Source organism: Chiloscyllium punctatum, chromosome 2 (assembly GCF_047496795.1).
Source record: "Chiloscyllium punctatum isolate Juve2018m chromosome 2, sChiPun1.3, whole genome shotgun sequence".
NCBI classification, from domain to species: Eukaryota; Metazoa; Chordata; class Chondrichthyes; order Orectolobiformes; family Hemiscylliidae; genus Chiloscyllium; species Chiloscyllium punctatum.
Window position 1 is genome coordinate 97,758,121 of NC_092740.1, and position 19,762 is coordinate 97,777,882.

A 19,762-nucleotide genomic window follows, 5' to 3' on the forward strand; every position below is an offset into this window, starting at 1 on the left:
ACTCATGAATAAAAATCACAATTGTTTGGTTTTCTGTTTTTCAACAGTTGTGATTCATAGTCTTGACCTGAAATGTTAACTATTTACGCTCCAGAGATGCAGCAAGATTTGCTCGATGAGTCTAGCGTTTTCTGTTTTTGTTTAGAAAATGTTCTATTTCCAATGTATTGCGCTTTAGTTCGCTTTTCTACAGCTGGACGATTGCAGGAATTCACTGTACTGTACTTCAATTGCCGCCAGGGACTCATCCCAGCCCAGAGGGGGCAGCAAGAAGCACGGGTAGTGTAAGAAACTGGAAAGGGAGTTCCCTCTTGGCGTCCGGCTGTCAGGGGCTAGCTCTTTGGCGGCGCTGTGGAGGTGGCGGGAACACGGCCGGGAACGGTCGCCCTTGGCAACTGAGGGAATGAGCAGAGCGGCGGGCCCAGCACAGCCTTCACCTGGAAATAGGAACGGGGCTCGGAGAACGAGCCACCTAGTATGTGAGAAAGGCCGCTCTGCTTAGTCGCTCACGTATCGACCGGACTTTCTGTCAGGGGCTGACCATGAGGTGAAAGTGGCCTCACGATTCGAACCCCCCCCCCCCCAAATACCATGGCCGAGGAGTTGTTCTGTCAAAGCGCCGCCGTGCTCATCAAGTGCAAGGATTGTGAAGACAGGTGAGGCCGAGGAGAGACTTTCCTTCGCATCAGTTAAGAGTTTAAAAGGATTTGGGGACGCCAGTGTTGGACTGGGGTGTACAAAGTTAAAAATCACACAACACCAGGTTATAGTCCGACAGGTTTATTTGGAAGCACTAACTTTCCGAGCGCTACTGAGGATACTCCGAAAGCTGGTGCTTCCAAATAAACCTGTTGGACTATAACCTGGTGTTGTTTGACTTTTAACTGAGTTTTGAATTACTAGGCTGGATTTCAGCAGCACCTCTCCAAGTTCAGTCTCTGCTGTTCTCTGTTACACTAATTTTGTACGGTTTGGCACTCCTCTTGTTCTATCTCCCCACTCCGATCTTTTTTATTCCCTGTAGTTTTCGAATTCATCCTGTTGACACTAATTGTGATGTTTGTATTTATAAATTCTATAATGATTAGTTCGTACATGTGAAAAAAACAACGACTTCGAGTTAACAGACACGTCACCAGGTCAATCCTGCTGTAGTTTTGACACTAATTCATGCAATCGATTTAAAATGACGCAAAGTTTGCTGTTATGTTGGGACTGTAAGGGAATTCAAATCAAGAAAAGGACGAAGATACACTTTCTAGTATTGTGTGATAGTTTGTTGGTCTTTTAAACGGTGTACAAAGTGACGATTGATGCCCACATTTAATTGAGTCATGTTTTGCGGATTGAATTTCTTTTGGGCCTTTTGCAGTTTGAAATGGAAACTTTTTGTCGATTGTGTCGTCTGTTCAATGAGCTTTCTTGCCTTGATTTAAGTGTAAGTCAGGTAAATTTAATGAACTGATTGTAATGCTGTCAAGAAGAATGAATGGTCCAAAGGTTTCTGCTTCCTGTTGTTTATTGGTGTTGAGTAGTGAGGTTTGACTGTTGTGAAGTTAGATTCCTTGATCTGCTAAACCTAATTTGGATTGAATACAAAATATAATGCTATTGAATACTGGAGTGCAAACATGCTTACACAGATAACGTGTAGATGGTGACTTTGTGTTTGGACCAAGACTGTCTTTCAGAATAACACCAATTGTGACTAAATGTTGAAGTATTGACAGTAGACAATAGGTGCAGGAGTAGGCCATTCTGCCCTTCGAGCCTACACCAGCATTCAATATGATCATGGCTGATCATCCTTAATCAGTATCCTGTTCCTGCCTTATCTCCATAACCCTTAATTCCACAATCCTTGAGAGCTCTATCCAACTCTTTCTTAAATGAATCCAGAGACTGGGCCTCCACTGCCCTCTGGGTCAGAGCATTCCATACAGCCACCACTCTGGTTTCTCCTCATCTCTGTCCTAAATGGTCTACCCCGTATTTTTAAGCTGTGTCCTCTGGTTCGGCACTCACCCATCAGCGGAAACATGTTTCCTGCCTCCAGAGTGTCCAATCCTTTAATAATCTTATGTCTCAATCAGATCCCCTCTCAGTCTTCTAAACTCAAGGGTATACAAAATAAAAACAATGACTGCAGATGCTGGAAACCAGATTCTGGATTAGTGGTGCTGGAAGAGCACAGCAGTTCAGGCAGCATCCAAGGAGCAGCGAAATCGACGTTTCAGGCAAAAGCCCTTCATCTTTTTTATTTCTGATGAAGGGCTTTTGCCTGAAATGTCGATTTCGCTGCTCCTTGGATTCTGCCTGAACTGCTGTGCTCTTCCAGCACCACTAATCCAGAATCAAGGGTATACAAGCCCAGTTGCTCCAGTCTTTCAGTGTAAGGTAATCCCGCCATTCCAGGAATTGACCTTGTGAACCTATGCTGCACTCCCTCAATAGCCAGAATGTCTTTCCTCAAATTTGGAGACCAGAACTGCACACAATACTCCAGGGTGGTCTCACCAGGGCCCTGAACAGCTGCAGAAGAGCCTCTTTGCTTCTATACTCAATCCCTCTTGTTATGAAGGCCAGCATGCTATTGCACAGATTGTTCCACCTGCATGTGATGTCCTGATGTCTTTGAACAGGCCCCTTGGCCCACCAAGACTGCATTTTCTAAACTTAGAAACCTTTTGCCTCTCTGCAGTCTGTATCCCTCTATTCCCTGTCTATGCATGTATCTGTCAAGATGCCTCTGGCATCTCAACTCTTTTAAACTTACCTCCTTTTACCTTAAACCTATGTCACTAAGTAATTGGCATTTCTACCCTGGGGGAAAAACGCTGACTATCCATTCTATCGATGTCTCTCTTAATTTTGTAAACTTCTATCAGGTCGCTCCTCATCCTTCATTCAAGTCAAAACTATAATCTCTTATAGCTAATATCCCCCATTTCAAGCAAACTTTGGTATTGTATTCTTTCTCGCCATCTTTAAGGTCATTTAAATAGTCATTGGACAAGCATATGGATTGTAATGAAATAGTGTAGGTTAGATGGGCTTCAGATCGGTTTCACAGCTCGGTGCAACATTGAGGGCTGAAGGGCCTGTACTGCGCTGTAAAGCTCTATGTTCTCCAAACCTCTACATTCTTCTGGTGCTTTGGGGACCAGAATTATATGCAGTATTCTAAATGTGATCTAATGAAAGTTATATACGTCTGCCAATTCTGTGCCCTGACTGATGAAGGCACAAACGTGCTATATACCACTTGACAACCTTATCAACTTGTGTTCCCGCATTCAGAGATCTGTGGACTTGTACACCTGGATCCCTCTGAATATTAATACTATTAAAGGATCTGCTTTTAATGTGTACTTCCCTCCTTGATTAGATCTCCCAAAATGCATCACTTCACATTTGTCCAGATTAAACTCCATTTGCTATTTCTCTGCACAAGTCTCCAGCCTGTCTATGTCCTGTTGTATCCTCTAGCAATTCTCTTCACCATCCGCAGCTCCTCCAATCTTTGTGTGATCCACAAACTTACTAATCAGGGCATCTACATTCTCCTCCAAATCATTTATATAATTTTACAAACAGCAGGGGTCTCAGCACTGATGCCTGCAAACCACCACAGGTCACAGATCTTAAGTCAGAAAAATACCCTTTTTCCACTACTGTTCTGTTTGTCTTCTATGACTAAGCCAGCTTTGAAAGCATCTTATCAGATTACTGCGGATCCCATTTGACTCACCTTTTGTATCAATCTGCAATGAGGGAGCTTGTTAAAGGCATTGCTAAAGTTCATATCGACATGGACTACCCTGCCCTCATCAGTCACCTTTGTCACTTCCTCAAAAAACTCAATCATGTTTGTGAGACATGACCTTCCCTGCGCAAAGTTATGCTACCCGTTGCTAATAAGTTCATATTTTTCCAAATTCCTATCCCTGAGAATCTTCTCCCGTAATTTTCCTACCAATGACGTGTAAGGCTCACTGGCCTGTAGTTTCCTGGAATTGCACTGTTGCCCTTCTTAAATGAAGGAACAACTTTAGCTATAGTCCAGATCTTTGGGATCACTCCTGTGACCAAAGCGGATACAGAGATTTTGTACAAGGCCCAAGAAATTTCTTCAACCTGCTTTCCTCAGCGATCTAGGATAGTTCACAATAGGTCCTCAGGACTTGTCCACCTGAATGCTTTTCAAAACGTACAACACTTTCTTTTTTCTCAGTTAAAAATAACACAACACCAAGTTATAGACCAACAGGTTTAATTGGAAGCACCAGGTTATAGTCCAACAGGTTTAATTGGAAGCACTAGCTTTTGGAGCACTGCTTCATCAGGTGGTTGTGGAGTATAAGATTGTAAGACAATTTATAGCAAAAGTTTACAGTGTGATGTCACTGAAATTATATATTGAAAAAGACTTGAATTGTTTGTTAAGTCTCTCATCTGTTAGAATGACCATGTTGTTTTCAGCTCTTTCATATGTAAATCCCAAAACTTTTTTAAAAGTTACATTCTCAAGTGAACTTTAACAATTGGTGTCATGTCGGCCCAGATAATGCATTGAAGGTGTGAGCTTCCCTGTGTGAGACTGTGCCACAATGGTCGGACTGATTCTAATCTAAAAAAACGGATTTATAGAATCTTACATGGATTCGTTTTTTAATGTTAGTATGTCTTAGAATATCAACATACTCCTCTCTAGACTCACCTTCCATTATGTCCTTTTCCTTTGTGAATACAAATATATAGTATTCATTAAGGACCTCACCCACCACCTCTAGCTCTATGCATAAATTTGTTCCTTTGTCCTTTAGTGGCCCAACCCTTTCTCTAGTTACCTTCTTGTTCCTTTATATGTGTAGAAAACTCCTTGGAATTTCTTTAATCCTGTTTGCCAAAGACATTTCATAGCCTCTTTTAACTTCTCATTCCTCATTGGAGTTCTTTCCTACTGTCTTTGTACTCTTCACGACTCTGCCTGTCTTCAGTTTCTTAAACCTTATGTCTGCTTCCTTTTTCTTTTTGACTAAGCATGGTTCGAAGTTAGTCTCCTAATCTTATAATTTATGTTTATAGAATCATAGAATGCTGCAACACCAAGGTAGTTAATTTGGCTCTCTCCTCTGTGTTGGCTATTTCAAAACAAATCCTCATTCATTAGCTCTTTCCTCTCTGCTAGCAATGACTTTTTGCTTCGGGTATTTATATCCAATTTGCTTGTTTTTATAGCATATACTGAAGTGTTAACATTTATCTATTATGTTCTTCCTGACCCCTCCTCTGCTTTTCTTGATCAAGGCTACCAAAAGCAGATTCACTGGTCATTTACTTTAAAGACTGGCTGATGTGTTTGCCAACAGCAAGTATATTTCATAAAGAATTCACCAACTGTGGAGCTCATTGTCCAATACAATAAGGTGCTGCGCAAATGCAAAATCTTTCATAATTAATCTTATTTGCACCTGTGATTAACAAAGAATTATTATGTCTGAAATAATTTCAAACTGTTTTAAGCTGTATTGCCAAGAACTGATTACTCAATTGCACAGAATTTGGTCAATAGCCAGCGACAGAAGTGTTTGACTGAGAGCCTGGCAGTTAAGGTAATAGTGAAGGTGGGACAGTGGAGCCTCAGTCCTTGTAGTTTTCCACTATGTTCAAAGCCAGTGCAGCTTGTATGGACAAAAGCAAGTGTTGTAGAATGGATAAGTAGACTCATCATGGGACAAGACATTTGAGTGAGGGGAGTGAAAAGAACGTAGTGCTAATAAGGATCAGCATAGCCACAGGAATAGACACCATTCACACCAGCTGGTAGGAAGAATCCAGGTAGCTGAGGATAGAAGTGAATCAGCAGATGTGTTGTATTTGGACTTCCACAAGGTGCTCGACAAAGTACGTCATAAAAGGTTGTCCCAGGATAAGAACTCATGGTGTTAGTGGTAGTATATTGGCATGGATAGAACATTGGCTAATGGGCAGAAAATATCAAGTGAGGAGAAGGGATTATTTTTCAGGTTGACAATCTGTAACCAGTGGAGTTCCACCGGGATTACTGCTGGAATCGGAACTGTTACAAGATGTATTAATGGCTTGGAGGGAGAAGGCAAATGTACTGTAGCACATTTTACAGGTGACACAAAAGTAGAAAAGGCAATTTGAGGGAGAGATACAAACAGTTTGAGGTAGGCTGGGTAAGTGGGCAAATAAATTGGCAAATGGAGAATAATGTGGGCGCATGTGAAATTGTTCGTTTTGATAAGGACAACAAAAGAACAGTATTATTTGAATGGAGAAAAAAATGCAGAAAGCTGCAACACAGAGACTTGGGGGTACTTGTGTGCACAGTTACAGCAGGTAATCGGGAAGGCTAACGGAGAGGTGGCACTCAGGTCTAAGTTGGAAGTTGCAGTCCAAGGAGGGGTTCCATGTATATACCAACACAGTGGTTAAGACTAGGAAAGAGGTTCGAGAAAGGGACCACGAACAGCAATTTAGAAAGCAGAAGCTCAAAGCTCTGTTACCATGTGCAAATTGCTAAAGGGCAAAGGAAATTAGAGGGGTGAATGAATGCTCAAACAAAGGTGTGGGGAAAATTCGACTCTGGTACTCAATTAAGTATTGGGGAAATTATGGGCTGTACTGTTAGGACAGATGTCACCTGAATTCCACTGGAGCAAGTCGTATAACAAGAGCATTAGTACTATTTGAGGGGATTTTAAACTTAATGGAGCAGAAAAGTGTGGGATCATGCTTGGATAAAATTTGAATAAATTAAAGGGAAATGACCAGGTAATTGATTGATACAGTGGTCAAGATGATAATAACGTATGAGGAAGTGACAGTGATTGTAAAATGAAGGCAATCCTAATGGATAGGGTCCGAATTTACAAAAACAATAAACTAAAAGTGAATTTTGTTCTCCCTTTCAAAATAAGAGAGTTGTGTAGCTGAATGCCCACTGTATCACAACAAAGGTAAAGATAAAAATTGCCATAGTCCAACCAGATTATAAACTGTTCTATCATGAAAGAGAGACGGGTGGTAGTGGCTTAACCTGAGGGTCACCATGCCTTGAGCCAGGGAGAGTTTGAGGGTCCTTCATGATAACCCTAAGCACTCTGGGAATTGAACCCACACTGGTTACACTCTGCATCGCAAACCAGCTGTCCAGTCAACTGAGCTAACAGATCCCCTCATCACAACAAGACAGGCAAATCATCAGCTCAAATAGAAATTTGTATTCATAATCTGATGACTACGAGGAACTCAAAGTGGGGATCTGAATCCAAGGTACATGAAATTTAGGAAGTGAGGCAAAGTTAGTGGGAAAGTCTTAATTAATGAGGACGTTAGTATTGTTGTGAAATATTACTTGGTTCTAAAGTTCAAGATGTAGAATCCGATTAAGTGCAATTAAGAAACGATAAGAGTCAAAAAAAAAACTTGAGTAGCTATTTATATGCCATCAATCAACAGTGACTAGGTAACTCACATTATTAATCAGAACTTGGGAAATAATACAGTACAAGTGTCTGAGATGAGAGTGGGGGAACACTTTGGGGCCTGTGATCATAATTCTATTAGTTTTAAATTAGTTAAGAAAAGGATGGGCCTGATCTAAAGGTTACAGTTCTAGATTGGAGTACGGCCTATTTGACCATATTAGGCAAGAAATTTCAAAGGTTGGGAGAGGCTATTCATAGGTAAAGGGATGATTGGAAAGTTCTCCCTGACAGCCAAGAACCTGTCTATCTCCGAGTGAATATATTCAGTGTCCTGACCTTCACAGCCTTCTGTCGCAGTGAATTCCATAGATCCACCACTCTCTAGCTGAAGATGTTTCTCCTTATCTCTGTTCTAAAATGTCTTCCCTTCACTCTAGGTCTGTGCCCTTGGGTCCTAGTGTCTCCTGCCAATGGAAACATCTTCCCAACATTCACTCTGTCCAGACCATTCAGTAGGGCTACAGACTTATTGGTCCACATCATAGTTGAGAAATTCCAAATCTATAAAAAAGATATCATAACATAACAATTAGAAAATAATAGGGTTGGACAGAGTCAACATAGATTTCTGAAAAGGAAATCATTTTTGACAATTTTTTAAGAGTTTTATGAGGATGTATCCAGTAGAATAGATGAGGGGAACTGTTGGATATGGTTCTACTTAGATTTTCAGAAGACTTTTGACAAGGTCCCACATAAAACATTTGTAAACAAGATTAGACCATGTGGGATTGGGTGAATTATATTTTAATGCATCAGCTGATTGATGACCAGAAGACAGAAATAAATAAATGGTTTGTTTTCAGGTTGACAGCCTGTGACTGGTGGATAGTGTGACCACAAGCTTCAGTGCTTGAGTCTCAGCTACTCTCAATCTTTATCAGTGATTTGGATGGGAGAAATTTTAAAGTAACATTTATAACTTTAAATGACACAAAACTGGGTGGGAGCAAATTGTGAGGAGATGCAAATATGCTTCAAAGTGGCTTTGAAGTGACCACTTAGCCAGATCAGAAATAAGTCGCCCTTGATCCAAAGGGATTGCCAAAGAAGAAAGGTGCCACTGTTGTTTATCTTACTCTTGATTTTTATTTTTATTCCCGATTTTAACTTAAGACACAGGTGGGTGGCTAATTATTCTGATGTAATCAACATGCAGCCAATGAGTTTGTTCCTCATCTCATACCACCTTCCTACTCTAACTTGAACAATTTCCTACTTGACCCCTAGCAAGATTGGGAGATGCCATCTGGCTGGCATGTGGCAGCAAAGTGGACGGATAGGCCAGGACCAGTGGAATGATCACTGGTACTCTGACATGTTGATTTGAAAGGTGGAGGGAATGATGAGAAGAAAAGCGTGGGCTAAAGAAAACTTGAACCAATCCTTTAGGTGCAGCTGGAGTCACAATCCTGTTCTTGTGACCCAGTAAGAGAAATAAAAGGTCTGGCTGTTCCATCCATCCTGGTTAGCATGGCAAAAAAGGTCACGATCTTCCATATTTAAAAAAAGGTACACCTCCAGTTTAAGGCACGTGTCCTAACTTGCTCACAAACAGGTGAATATTGTATCCTGTGTGAATTTTATCTTGAACCCTTTCTGCTGAAGTTGGTAACTGCTCACCATGTGAACAGAATCAGATTCAGTCCTGTCTTTATGCTGCAGATGTATGCATCTCTGCCATGCTAACTATGAACCCATTTGAATACTAAGGCTCTGTCTTCCCCCTCAGCTTGGTGTTTAAGATTTCCTGGAGGGGTGGTTACCCTAATAACTTGGCTTACTTTTAGCTTTTGAATCCCAATGTTAAAATCCACTTATCTGGAAGCTTACTGTGTGCAAACAGCCAGCTGTATGCCAACGTTACAACAAGCTGAGGTACAATACTTCAGTAGTTGCAAAGCATGTTTGGGCATCCAGATCCCAAAAGGCATTAGAGAAGTGGAATGTTAGGGGTCTTACGATGCAGAGGGGAGAGTAGCGTCCCTCCCTCACACCTAGAAGCTCCAGATTCAAGTCCCAAACCAGGACTCGATGTCACAAATCAAGAGTTGATTGTGTTGAGTATCAACCTGTAAATCCTTCTGACGTGCCTGTACCAGGTGGTAAGAGCAAGAGTATTTTCTGGTTACCCAGAACCAGTAGCTGCAATACAACAGCCTCCGTACAGTTGTATATTACAGAAATGCACCTTCAGATTATTGTGACTGAATTACACTAACCCAACTTTTCAGCGCTTTGTCAATAACTGTGAATGTTATGACATTTTAAGTGCTCATCCACATACTTTTCAAAGGTTGTGAGATTTCTCACATTAAGAGACATTAAAACACTCTGAGCTGCATATAGTGTAATCTACAGTTACTTGAATGGATGATAAGCAATCTTCTCTATTGAGTGAGGACTACAACAGCATGTGAGAAACTGGACAATCCAGGCAAAGCAGCTCACTTGATTTATGACCTATTTGCCATCTTCAATATCACTTCCTTCATCACTAACACACAGTGGCAATGGTGTGTAACATCTTGTAGATACCAAGGCTTTTTCAAACCTCTGTCACTTAGAAGGGCAAAAGCAGCTGATCGCATGTGAACATCACCTGCACATTTCCCTCTGAGTCTCACATCATTCTGACAGTACTAGATAGCTGTACGTTTATAATTATAAAAATCCTACAATGTCCTTCCTAACAGCATTATGGATATTTTTGTATGAGACTGCAGTGGTAGCTTACTGTCATTCTGAGGGCAATTAGGGATGAGCAATCAGCAACTTCATTTGCATTGTTGAAAGGTGAAGATGTGAGTTACATTTCAGGCATTGTGGACTTTTTTGTCATAAGACCATAAGACGGAGGAGCAGAAGTAGGCCTTCAATGCATCATGTCTGCGTCCCTTTTATGAAACCATGGGTGATCTTATTCTCAATTCCACTTTCCTGCGTTTTTCCCCATCACCCTTGATTCCCTTACTGATTAAAAATTTGTCTATTTCAGCTTCGAGAATACTTAATGACCTAGCTCCTACAGCCATTTTCAGGAGCGATTCCATAGATTTTCTACCCTCTGAGAGAAGAAATTCCTCCTCATCTGTTTTAAGTATGCTACTCCTTATTCTGAGATTATGTCCTCTGCTTCTACACATTCCCATAAGAGGAAATAGCCTTTTTACATTTACCATGTCAAGACCCCTAAATATCAAAATCAATATCTGATGTGTGATCTAGCTTCTCATTCCCTGTATCTCCCCTTTTCAATAATTTTCATGATTTCTCTTTGCTGTTAACGCTGTGATTTTTCCAGTTTTTTAAAGTAGTCCAACAACAATCAAAGCAAGTGTTGTTACACCTCAAGGTACTTTACAATATTAAAGCTGGAGTACAAACAGAAGCATGTACTTCGGGCAAAACAATTAAGTATATAATTTCTGCTTCAAAATACAACACAAGCATTATTTTTAATCACGCAGTTGCCAATTGCCACTTGTGTACCTGTTCGTTTTCCCATAAGAAAAGTATATTCCTGGCTATTTTGGCACAAAATTATTTGATTTGAGGCAATACAGTAACTGGATCAATGCAGTTGGCCTTGATTTTCCCTTTGCTGGAGTATTAAGGATGCAAAGAGGTGAACTCGCAGCAAGTTAGTCGTTGCATACTATTCCCAGTTTATTGTTTTCCGTATACAATTTGTGTTAGATTTTCCAGTTGTAATGGATTAATATGTAGATTTAAACCTGTTCTGTTTTACACTTAATTTCATTCTTTACAGTGATTTGAACAGAATATGCTTTCAAATGCTATTACTAAGATATAATTAAATAAATGGATATTCCATTCAATGTGAAACAGTTTTACAGCACATAGAGTCATAGAGATGGACAACATGGAAACAGACCCTTCGGTCTACCCGTCCATGCCGACCAGGTATCCCAACCTAATCGAGTGCCACTTGCCAGCACCCAGCCCATATCCCTCCAAACCCTCCTTATTCATATACCCATCCAGATGGTTTTTAAATGTTGCAATTGTACTAGCCTCCACCACTTCCTCTGGCAGCTCATTCCATGTACGTACCACCCTCTGCGTGAAAAAGTTGGCCCTTGGGGTCTCTTTTATATCTTTCCCCTCTCACCTTAAACCTATGCCTTCTAGTTCTGGACTCCCCCATTCCAGGGAAAAGACTTTGTCTATTTATCCTTTCCATGCCCCTCATAATTTTGTAAATCTCTATAAAGTCACCCCTCAGCCTCCAAAGCTCCAGGGAAAACTGCCCCAGCCTATTCAACCTCTCCCTATAGTTCAAATCCTCCAACCCTGGCAACATCCTTGTAAATCTTTTATGAACCCTTTCAAGTTTCACAACATTCTTCCGATAGAAGGAGAGCAGAATTGCATGTAATATTCCAACAGTGGCCTAACCAATGTCCTGTACAGCCCAACATGACCTCCCAACTCCTGTTCCCTATCTGCGACTCTACTTTGAAGGAGCTATGAACCTGCACTCCAAGGTCTCTTTGTCCAGCAACACTCCCTGAGACCTTATTATTAAGTGTACAAGTCCTGGTAAGATTTGCTTTCCCAAAATGCAGCACCTCGCATTTATCTAAATTAAACTCCATCTGCCACTTCTCAGCCCATTGGCCCATCTGATCAAAGTCCCATTATAATCTGAGATAACCTTCTTCGCTGTCCACTACACCTCGAATTTTGGTGTCATCTGCAAACTTACTAACTATACCTGTTATGCTCACATCCAAATCATTTATATAAATGTCAAAAAGTATTGGACCCAGCACCGTTTTTTTGTGGTGCTGCACTGGTCACAGGCCTCCAGTCTGAAAAACCACTACCACCACCCTCTGTCTTCTACCCTCAAGCCAGTTCTTTGTGCAAAGGCTAGTTCTCCCTGTATTCCATGAGATCTAACCTTGCTCACCAGTCTCCCATGAGGAACCTTGTCGAACACCTTGATGTCCATATAGATCACATCTACTACTCTGTCCTCATTAATCATCTTTGTTACTTCTTCATAAAACCCAGTCAAATTTGTGAGAAATGATTTCCCATGCATAAAGCCATGTTAACTATCCTTAATCAATCCTTGCCTTTCCAAATACATGTATATCCTGTCCCTCCGGTGTTATGACATGGGGTAAAGCCTCCTGCTTAATTTAAACCAGCAACACAGAAAAACTTTATCCCATGCAGTAATCTGTGAAAATCTGAGAGGGAAGAGCTATTTAAATTAAAAATTAAAATCTTTATTTCTTAAAGTATAACAGAGAATAATTAACTCAGAACTATTTACTCCTCCTTTCTCTAACCTATCTTTACCCTCCCTTCTATATACTAGTCCAAAATAACTCCCGAATAAGATTTAAGGGAAAATTCAAATTTTAAATCAGCCAGTGGCCAAATGTTCTCTTTTTGTTGGTTGGTGGATTGGCTGTCCAGTTCAGTGTTGAGGTTTTCCTCTGTGCAAACACTTTCTCTGAATAGGTAGCTCTCAGAGAGTTCTGACTAGCAAGTCTACAGCTGTTGGTTTCATGGTAGTTCTCCTTCCAACTCTTTAATTTTCCATGGTCTTATACCCCATAGCATCGGATTGTGTCATTGGCTTTTAAGATTGCCAGTATAATAAATTCGTTTTTGGGGGTATAATTTAAACGGATTGGCCGAATTGGAATCTGTTTTGTCATTTCCAGTCAACTAGCTACCCCAGTAGTGGAGCACATGTTACATTGTGTTTTATTGAGAACACTTGCTGTTGTCACTGCCAGGTTTTACAGTCTTCAAGGAATAGTACATTCACATCTTCATAACACAGGATTCCCTCTGACAACTTGCCCAACACCGACATCAGGGTCGCTGGTCTATAGTTCCCTGGCTTATCCTTACCACCTTTCTTAAATAGTGGCACAATGTTAGTCAACCTCCAGTCTCCCAGCACTTCACCTCTGACTATCGATTAATACAAATATCTCAGCAAGGAGCCTAGCAATCATTTCCCTAGCTTCCCAAAGAGTTCTAGGGTACACCTTTTTTTTAGACTAGATTAGATTCCCCACAGTGTGGAAACAGGCCCTTCGGCCTCACAAGTCCACACCGACCCTCTGAAGAGTAACCCACCCAGTTCCATTTCCCTCTGACTAATGCACCTAACATTATGGGCAATTTAGCATGGCCAATTCACCTGACTTGCACATCAGGTCCTGTGGATTTATCCACTTTTATGCTTTTCAAGACAGCCAGTACCACCTCCTCTGTAATATGGACATTTTTCAAGATGTCACCATCTATTTCCCTGCATTCTAATCTTCCATGTCCTTCTCCACAATAAACAGTGATGCAAAATACTTGTTTAGTATCTCCTGCAGCTACACACAAAGGCCGCCCTGCTGATCTTTGAGGGGCCCTATTCTCTCCCTTAGTTACCCTTTTGTCTTTAATGTATTTGTAAAAACCATTTGGATTCTCCTTAACCCTATTTGCCAAAGCTATGTCATGTCCCCTTTTTGCCCTCCTGATTTCCCTCTTAAGTGTACTCCTACTACATTTATACTCATTTCCTTCTTTTTCTTAATCAAACCCTCAATTTCTCTAGTCATCCAGCATTCCCTACACCTACCAGCCTTTCCTTTCGCCCTAACAGGAATATATTGTCTCTGAACTCTCGTTATCTCATTTATGAAGGCTTCCCATTTTCCTGCCGTCCCTTTACCTGCGAACATCTGCCCCCAATCAGCTTTTGAAAGTTCTTGCCTAATACCATGAAAGTTGGCCCTTCTCCAATTGAGAACTTCAACTTTTAGATCTGGTCTATCCTTTTCCATTACTATTTTAAAACTAATAGAATTATGGTCGCTGGCCCCAAAGTGCTCCCTCACTGACATCTCAGTCACCTGCCCTGCCTTATTTCCCATTAATAATTCAAGTTTTGCACCTTCTTTAGTAGGTACATCCACATATTGAATCAGAAAATTTTCTTGTGCGCACTTGACAAATTCCTCTCCCTCTAAACCCTTAAAACTATGGCAGTCCCAGTCTATGTTTGGAAAATTAAAATCCCCTACCATAACCACTCTATTATTCTTGCAGGTAACTGAGATCTCTTTTTTAAATTTGTTTCTCAATTTCCCTCTGACTATTAGGGGGTCTATTATACAATTCTAATAAAGCGATCATCCCTTTCTTATTTATCAGTTCCACCCAAGTAACTTCCCTGGATGTATTTCCGGGAATCTCTTCCCGGAAATACAGCTGTAATGCTATCCCTTATCAAAAATGCCACTTCCCCTCCTCTCTTGCCTCCCATTCTGTCCTTCCTATAGTGTTTGTATCCTGAACCACTAAGCTGCCAATCCTGTCCATCCTGAGCCATGTTTCTGTAATTGTTATGATATCCCAGTCCCATGTTCGAAACTGTGCCCTGAGTTCATCTGCCTTCCCTGTTCAGCCTCTTGCACTGAAATAAATGCAATTTAATTTGTCAGTTCTCTACTTTGTCCCTGCCTGCTCTGACTGTTTGACTTGCTTTTGCTCTCAACTGTGCCAGTCTCAGATTGATCTCTATCATCACTATCTCCTTGGGTGCCACTGCCCCCACCACCACCACCTTACTAGTTTAAATGCTCCCAAGCAGCTCCAGCAAACATCCCTGCCAGTATATTAGTTCCGTTCCAATTCTGGTGCAATTCGTCCTTCTTGTACAGGCCAAGTCCACCCCATAAAAGATTCCAATGATCTAGAAATGTGAATCCTTCTCTCATATACCAGCTCTTCAACCATGCATTCATCTAGTCTATCTTCCTATTTCTCCCTGTCCCCATTCCTCGTTTCTTAAAGGTTCTTATTTTTGTCTAATTCATCTTGTATGTAGGTATACCATGTCTGCTTCAAAATACAACTGAAGCATTATATTTAATTGCTTCTTTGCAATTGCCACGTGTGTTTCAGTTCATTTTCCCATGAGAAATAAAAACACCATTCTTGGCCTGTTGAATATAACAGCAAAACCAAATGCATTCTCACCCACATGTGCATTCTTTCTTATTAGAGATCACAGCGGCAATATATAAAGAAAATTGTCTAGTTTCACTCTTCTGTTTTTAAAATAAGTTTTAAAATTTATGCATAAACTACCATGGTACCATGTTCGGTACCACACAGTCTACCGCTTTGATGCGCAGCAGGTCAGGCAGCATCGAAGGAGCAGGAGAATCGATGTTTCGGGCATAAGCCCTTCTTCAGGAATGAGAAAGGTGTGCAAAGCAGGCTAAGATAAAAGGTAGGGAGGAGGGACGTTGAGAATGCGATAGGTGGAAGGAGGTTAAGGTGAGGGTGATAGGCCGGAGAGGGGATGGGAACGGAGAGGTCGGGAAGAAGATTGCAGGTCAAGAAGGTGGTGCTGAGTCCGAGGGTTGGGACTGGACTAAGGTGGAGGGAGGGAAAATGAGGAAGCTGGAGAAATCTGCATTCATCCCTTGTGGTTGGAGGGTTCCTAGGCGGAAAATGAGGCGCTCTTCCTCCAGGCGTCGTGTTGCCATGGTCTGGCGATGGAGGAGGCCAAGGACCTACATGTCCTTAGTGAGTGGGAGGGGGCTCCAGCCCCACACCAGGTCGTAGCTCCCAGCCCTGCTGTATTTTCACCATCCCTCCAGACCTCCCCCTCTCTGAGGATGAAAGATCAGTCCTCAGCAGAGGCCTCCCCTTCATTCCCCTCCGCTCCCAGATTAACGAGTTCAACACGCGGCGAGACATCGAACAATTCTTCTGCTGCCTTCGTCTCCGTGTCTACTTCTTCAACGAGGATTCTCGCCCACCCTCTGACGACCCCTTCTCCCGCCTCCAGGACACCCCATCCACCTGGACACCCCGTGCTGGCCTCTTACCCGCCCTCGATCTCTTCATAGCCAGCTGCCGCCGCGACATTAACCGCCTCAACCTGTCCACCCCTCTTATCCACTCCAACCTCTCACCCTCACAACGTGCAGTCCTCCGCTCCAACTCCAACCTCACTATCAAACCGGCAGACAGGGGAGGCACGGTGGTAGTTTTGCACACCGGTCTTTAAATTGCTGACGCTAAACGCCAGCACGCGGACACCTCCTCCTACTGCCCCTTGACCGTGACCCCACCTCTCACCATCAAACCATCATCTCCCAGACTATCCATAACCTCATCACCTCAGGGGATCTCCCATCCACCGCCTCCAACCTCATAGTCCCACAACCCCGCACCGTCCGTTTCTGCCTCCTGCCCAAAATCCACAAACCTGACTGCCTCGGCCGACTCATTGTCTCAGCCTGCTTCTGCCTCACCAAACTCATCTCTGCTTAACTCGACACGGTCCTGTCCCCCTTAGACCAACATCTCCCCACCTATGTTCAGGACACCACCCACGCCCTCCATCTCCTCCATGATTTTCGCTTCCCTGGCCTCCAATGCCTTATTTCCCCATGGACATCCAGTCCCTATACACCTCCATCCCCCATCACGAAGGCCTCAAGGCCCTCCGCTTTTTCCTTTCCCGCTGACCCAACCAGTACCCTTCCAATGACACCCTCCTTCGACTGACTGAACTGGTCCTCGCTCTGAACAACCTCTCTTTGTAATCCTCCCACTTCCTCCAAACCAAGGAGTAGCCATGGGCACCAGAATGGGCCCCAGCTATGCCTGCCTCTTCGTCGGATATGTGGAACAGTCCATCTTCCGCAGCTACACTGACACCACCCCCCACCTTTTCCTCCGCTACATCGATGACTATATCGGTGCTACCTCGTGCTCCCACAAGGAGGTTGAACAGTTCATTCTTTTTACTAACACCTTCCACCCCGACCTCAAATTTACCTGGACTGTCTCAGACTCCACCCTCCCCTTCCTAGATCTCTCCATTTCTATCTCGGGCGACCGACTCAACACGGATATTTACTATAAACCGACGGACTCCCACAGCTACCTTGATTACACCTCCTCCTACCCTGCCCGCTATAAAAACGCCATCCCATATTCCCAATTCCTTTGCCTCCACCGCATCTGCTCCCAGGAGAACCAATTCCAATACCAAACAACCCAGATGGCCTCCTCCTTCAAAGACCGAAATTTCCCCTCAGACATGGTTGACGATGCTCTCCACCACATCTCCTCCACTTCCCGCTCCTCCGCCCTTGAACCCCGCCCCTCCAATTGCCACCAGGACAGAACCCCACTGGTTCACCTACCACCCCACCAACCTCCAGATACATCGTATCATCCTTCGTCATTTCCGCCACCTCCAAACAGACCCCACCACCAAGGATATATTTCCCTCCCCTCCCCTATCAGCGTTCTGGAAAGACCACTCCCTCCGCGACTCCCTCATCAGGTCCACACCCCCCACCAACCCAACCTCCACTCCCGGCACCTTCCCCTGCAACCGCAAGAAATGCAAAACTTGCGCCCACACCTCCCCCCTTGCTTCCCTCCAAGGCCCCAAGGGATCCTTCCATATTCGTTGCAAATTCACCTGCACCTCCACACACATCATTTACTGCATCTGCTGCAACCGATGTGGCCTCCTCTACATTGGGGAGACAGGCCACCTACTTGCGGAGCATTTCAGAGAACACCTCTGGGACACCTGCACCAACCAACCCAACCGCCCCGTGGCTGAACACTTTAACTCCCTCTCCCACTCTGCCAAGGACATGCAGGTCCTTGGCCTCCTCCATCGCCAGACCATGGCAACACGACGCCTGGAGGAAGAGCGCCTCATCTTCCGCCTGGGAACCCTCCAGCCACAAGGGATGAATGCAGATTTCTCCAGCTTCCTCATTTCCCCTCTCTCCACCTTATTTCAGTCCCAACCCTTGGACTCAGCACCGCCTTCTTGACCTGCAATCTTCTTCCCAACCTCTCCACCCTCACCCCCTCTCCAGCCTATCACCCTCACCTTAACCTCCTTCCACCTATTGCATTCCCAACGTCCCTCCTCCCTACCTTTTATCTTAGCTTGCTTGGCACACTTTCCTCATTCCTGAAGAAGGGCTTATGCCCGAAACGTCGATTCTCCTGCTCCTTCGATGCTGCCTGACCTGCTGCGCTTTTCCAGCAACACATTTTTCAGCTCTTTCTTCCAAGTGTTCCAGTTTTCTCCAGCAGTCTAAAAATATGCCAGTGGGTTAGTGATGGTGAAATTGCCCTGTAATGTCCAAGGGATATGTAGGCTAGATGGGTTAGCCATGATAAATGTGAGATTGTAGGATTAGAGTGGGGGGGTGAGGGGGATGTTTGCATCTGGGTTGGATGCTGTTTGGTGGGTCAATGCAGACTCGATGGGGTGAATGGCCTCTTTCTGTGCTGTAGGTATTCTGAGAGTTTTTCTGTGAGATGCCAGCAAGAACACCAACAAAAGCTCTATTTGTAGAGAAACAACTTTCTTAAAACTTGATGGTAACTTTATAAAACTTGGTATCAGGATTGTGGAAAATGACTGACATAAGTTGGAGGAATGGGCAATTGTACAGTCGTCTCTGGCTTGTCTTCCAGGCAACACACTTTGGTGCCCTCTGGTACAGAACTCTCACTATCTTCCAAGAGAACATAGAACAGTACATGCCCTTCAGCTCTCGATATGCCAACCTTTTATCCTACTCTAAGATCAAACTAACCTACATTCCCTTCATTTTACTATTATCCATGTGCCTATCCAAGTGTCGCTTAAATGTCCCTGATGTATCTGACTCTGCTACCACCGCTGGCAGAGCATTCCATGCACCCACCACTCACTGTAAAGAACCTACCTCTGACATCTCCCTCAGCCTTCCTCCAATTGCCTTAAAATTATATCCCTTGTGATTGTCATTTCCCCCCCCCGGGAAAAAGCTTTTGGCTATTCACTCTATTGATGCCTCTCATCATCTTGTACATCTCTATCAAGTCACCTCTCATCCTTCTTCATTCTAATGAGAAAAGCTCTAGCTCTTTCAACCTTTTTTCATAAGACATATCCTCTAATCTGGATAGCATGCTGGTAAATCTCCTCTGCACCCTCTCTGGAGCTTCCAGAACTGAACATATACCTTAATGTCATGAGACTCCAGAAACCCCTTGACACTTGTCTTGAATTTGCTTTATCACTGAGATTATACAACTCCCTTGAAATTCTCCATCCAAAGATTCATGACTGTCTTTGTGAAGAGTTTCCTCTTCATATCAGACTTAATTTCAGGATAAAGGTCAAGTAATTTATGTCCTCTTGT

At 43.1% G+C, this 19,762-nt stretch overlaps 1 protein-coding gene across 1 annotated transcript in view; it reads left to right on the top strand.

The window, feature by feature from the left end:
* The first annotated feature begins 350 nt into the window (after positions 1–350).
* Positions 351–19,762, top strand: part of LOC140486954 (spindle assembly abnormal protein 6 homolog) — an 88,423-nt gene continuing 69,011 nt past the window's right edge. The window contains exon 1 of the mRNA XM_072586214.1: positions 351–656. Within this exon, the coding sequence (XP_072442315.1) occupies positions 592–656 (65 nt within the window). The 5' untranslated portion in view covers positions 351–591. The remainder of the gene's footprint in view (positions 657–19,762) is intronic.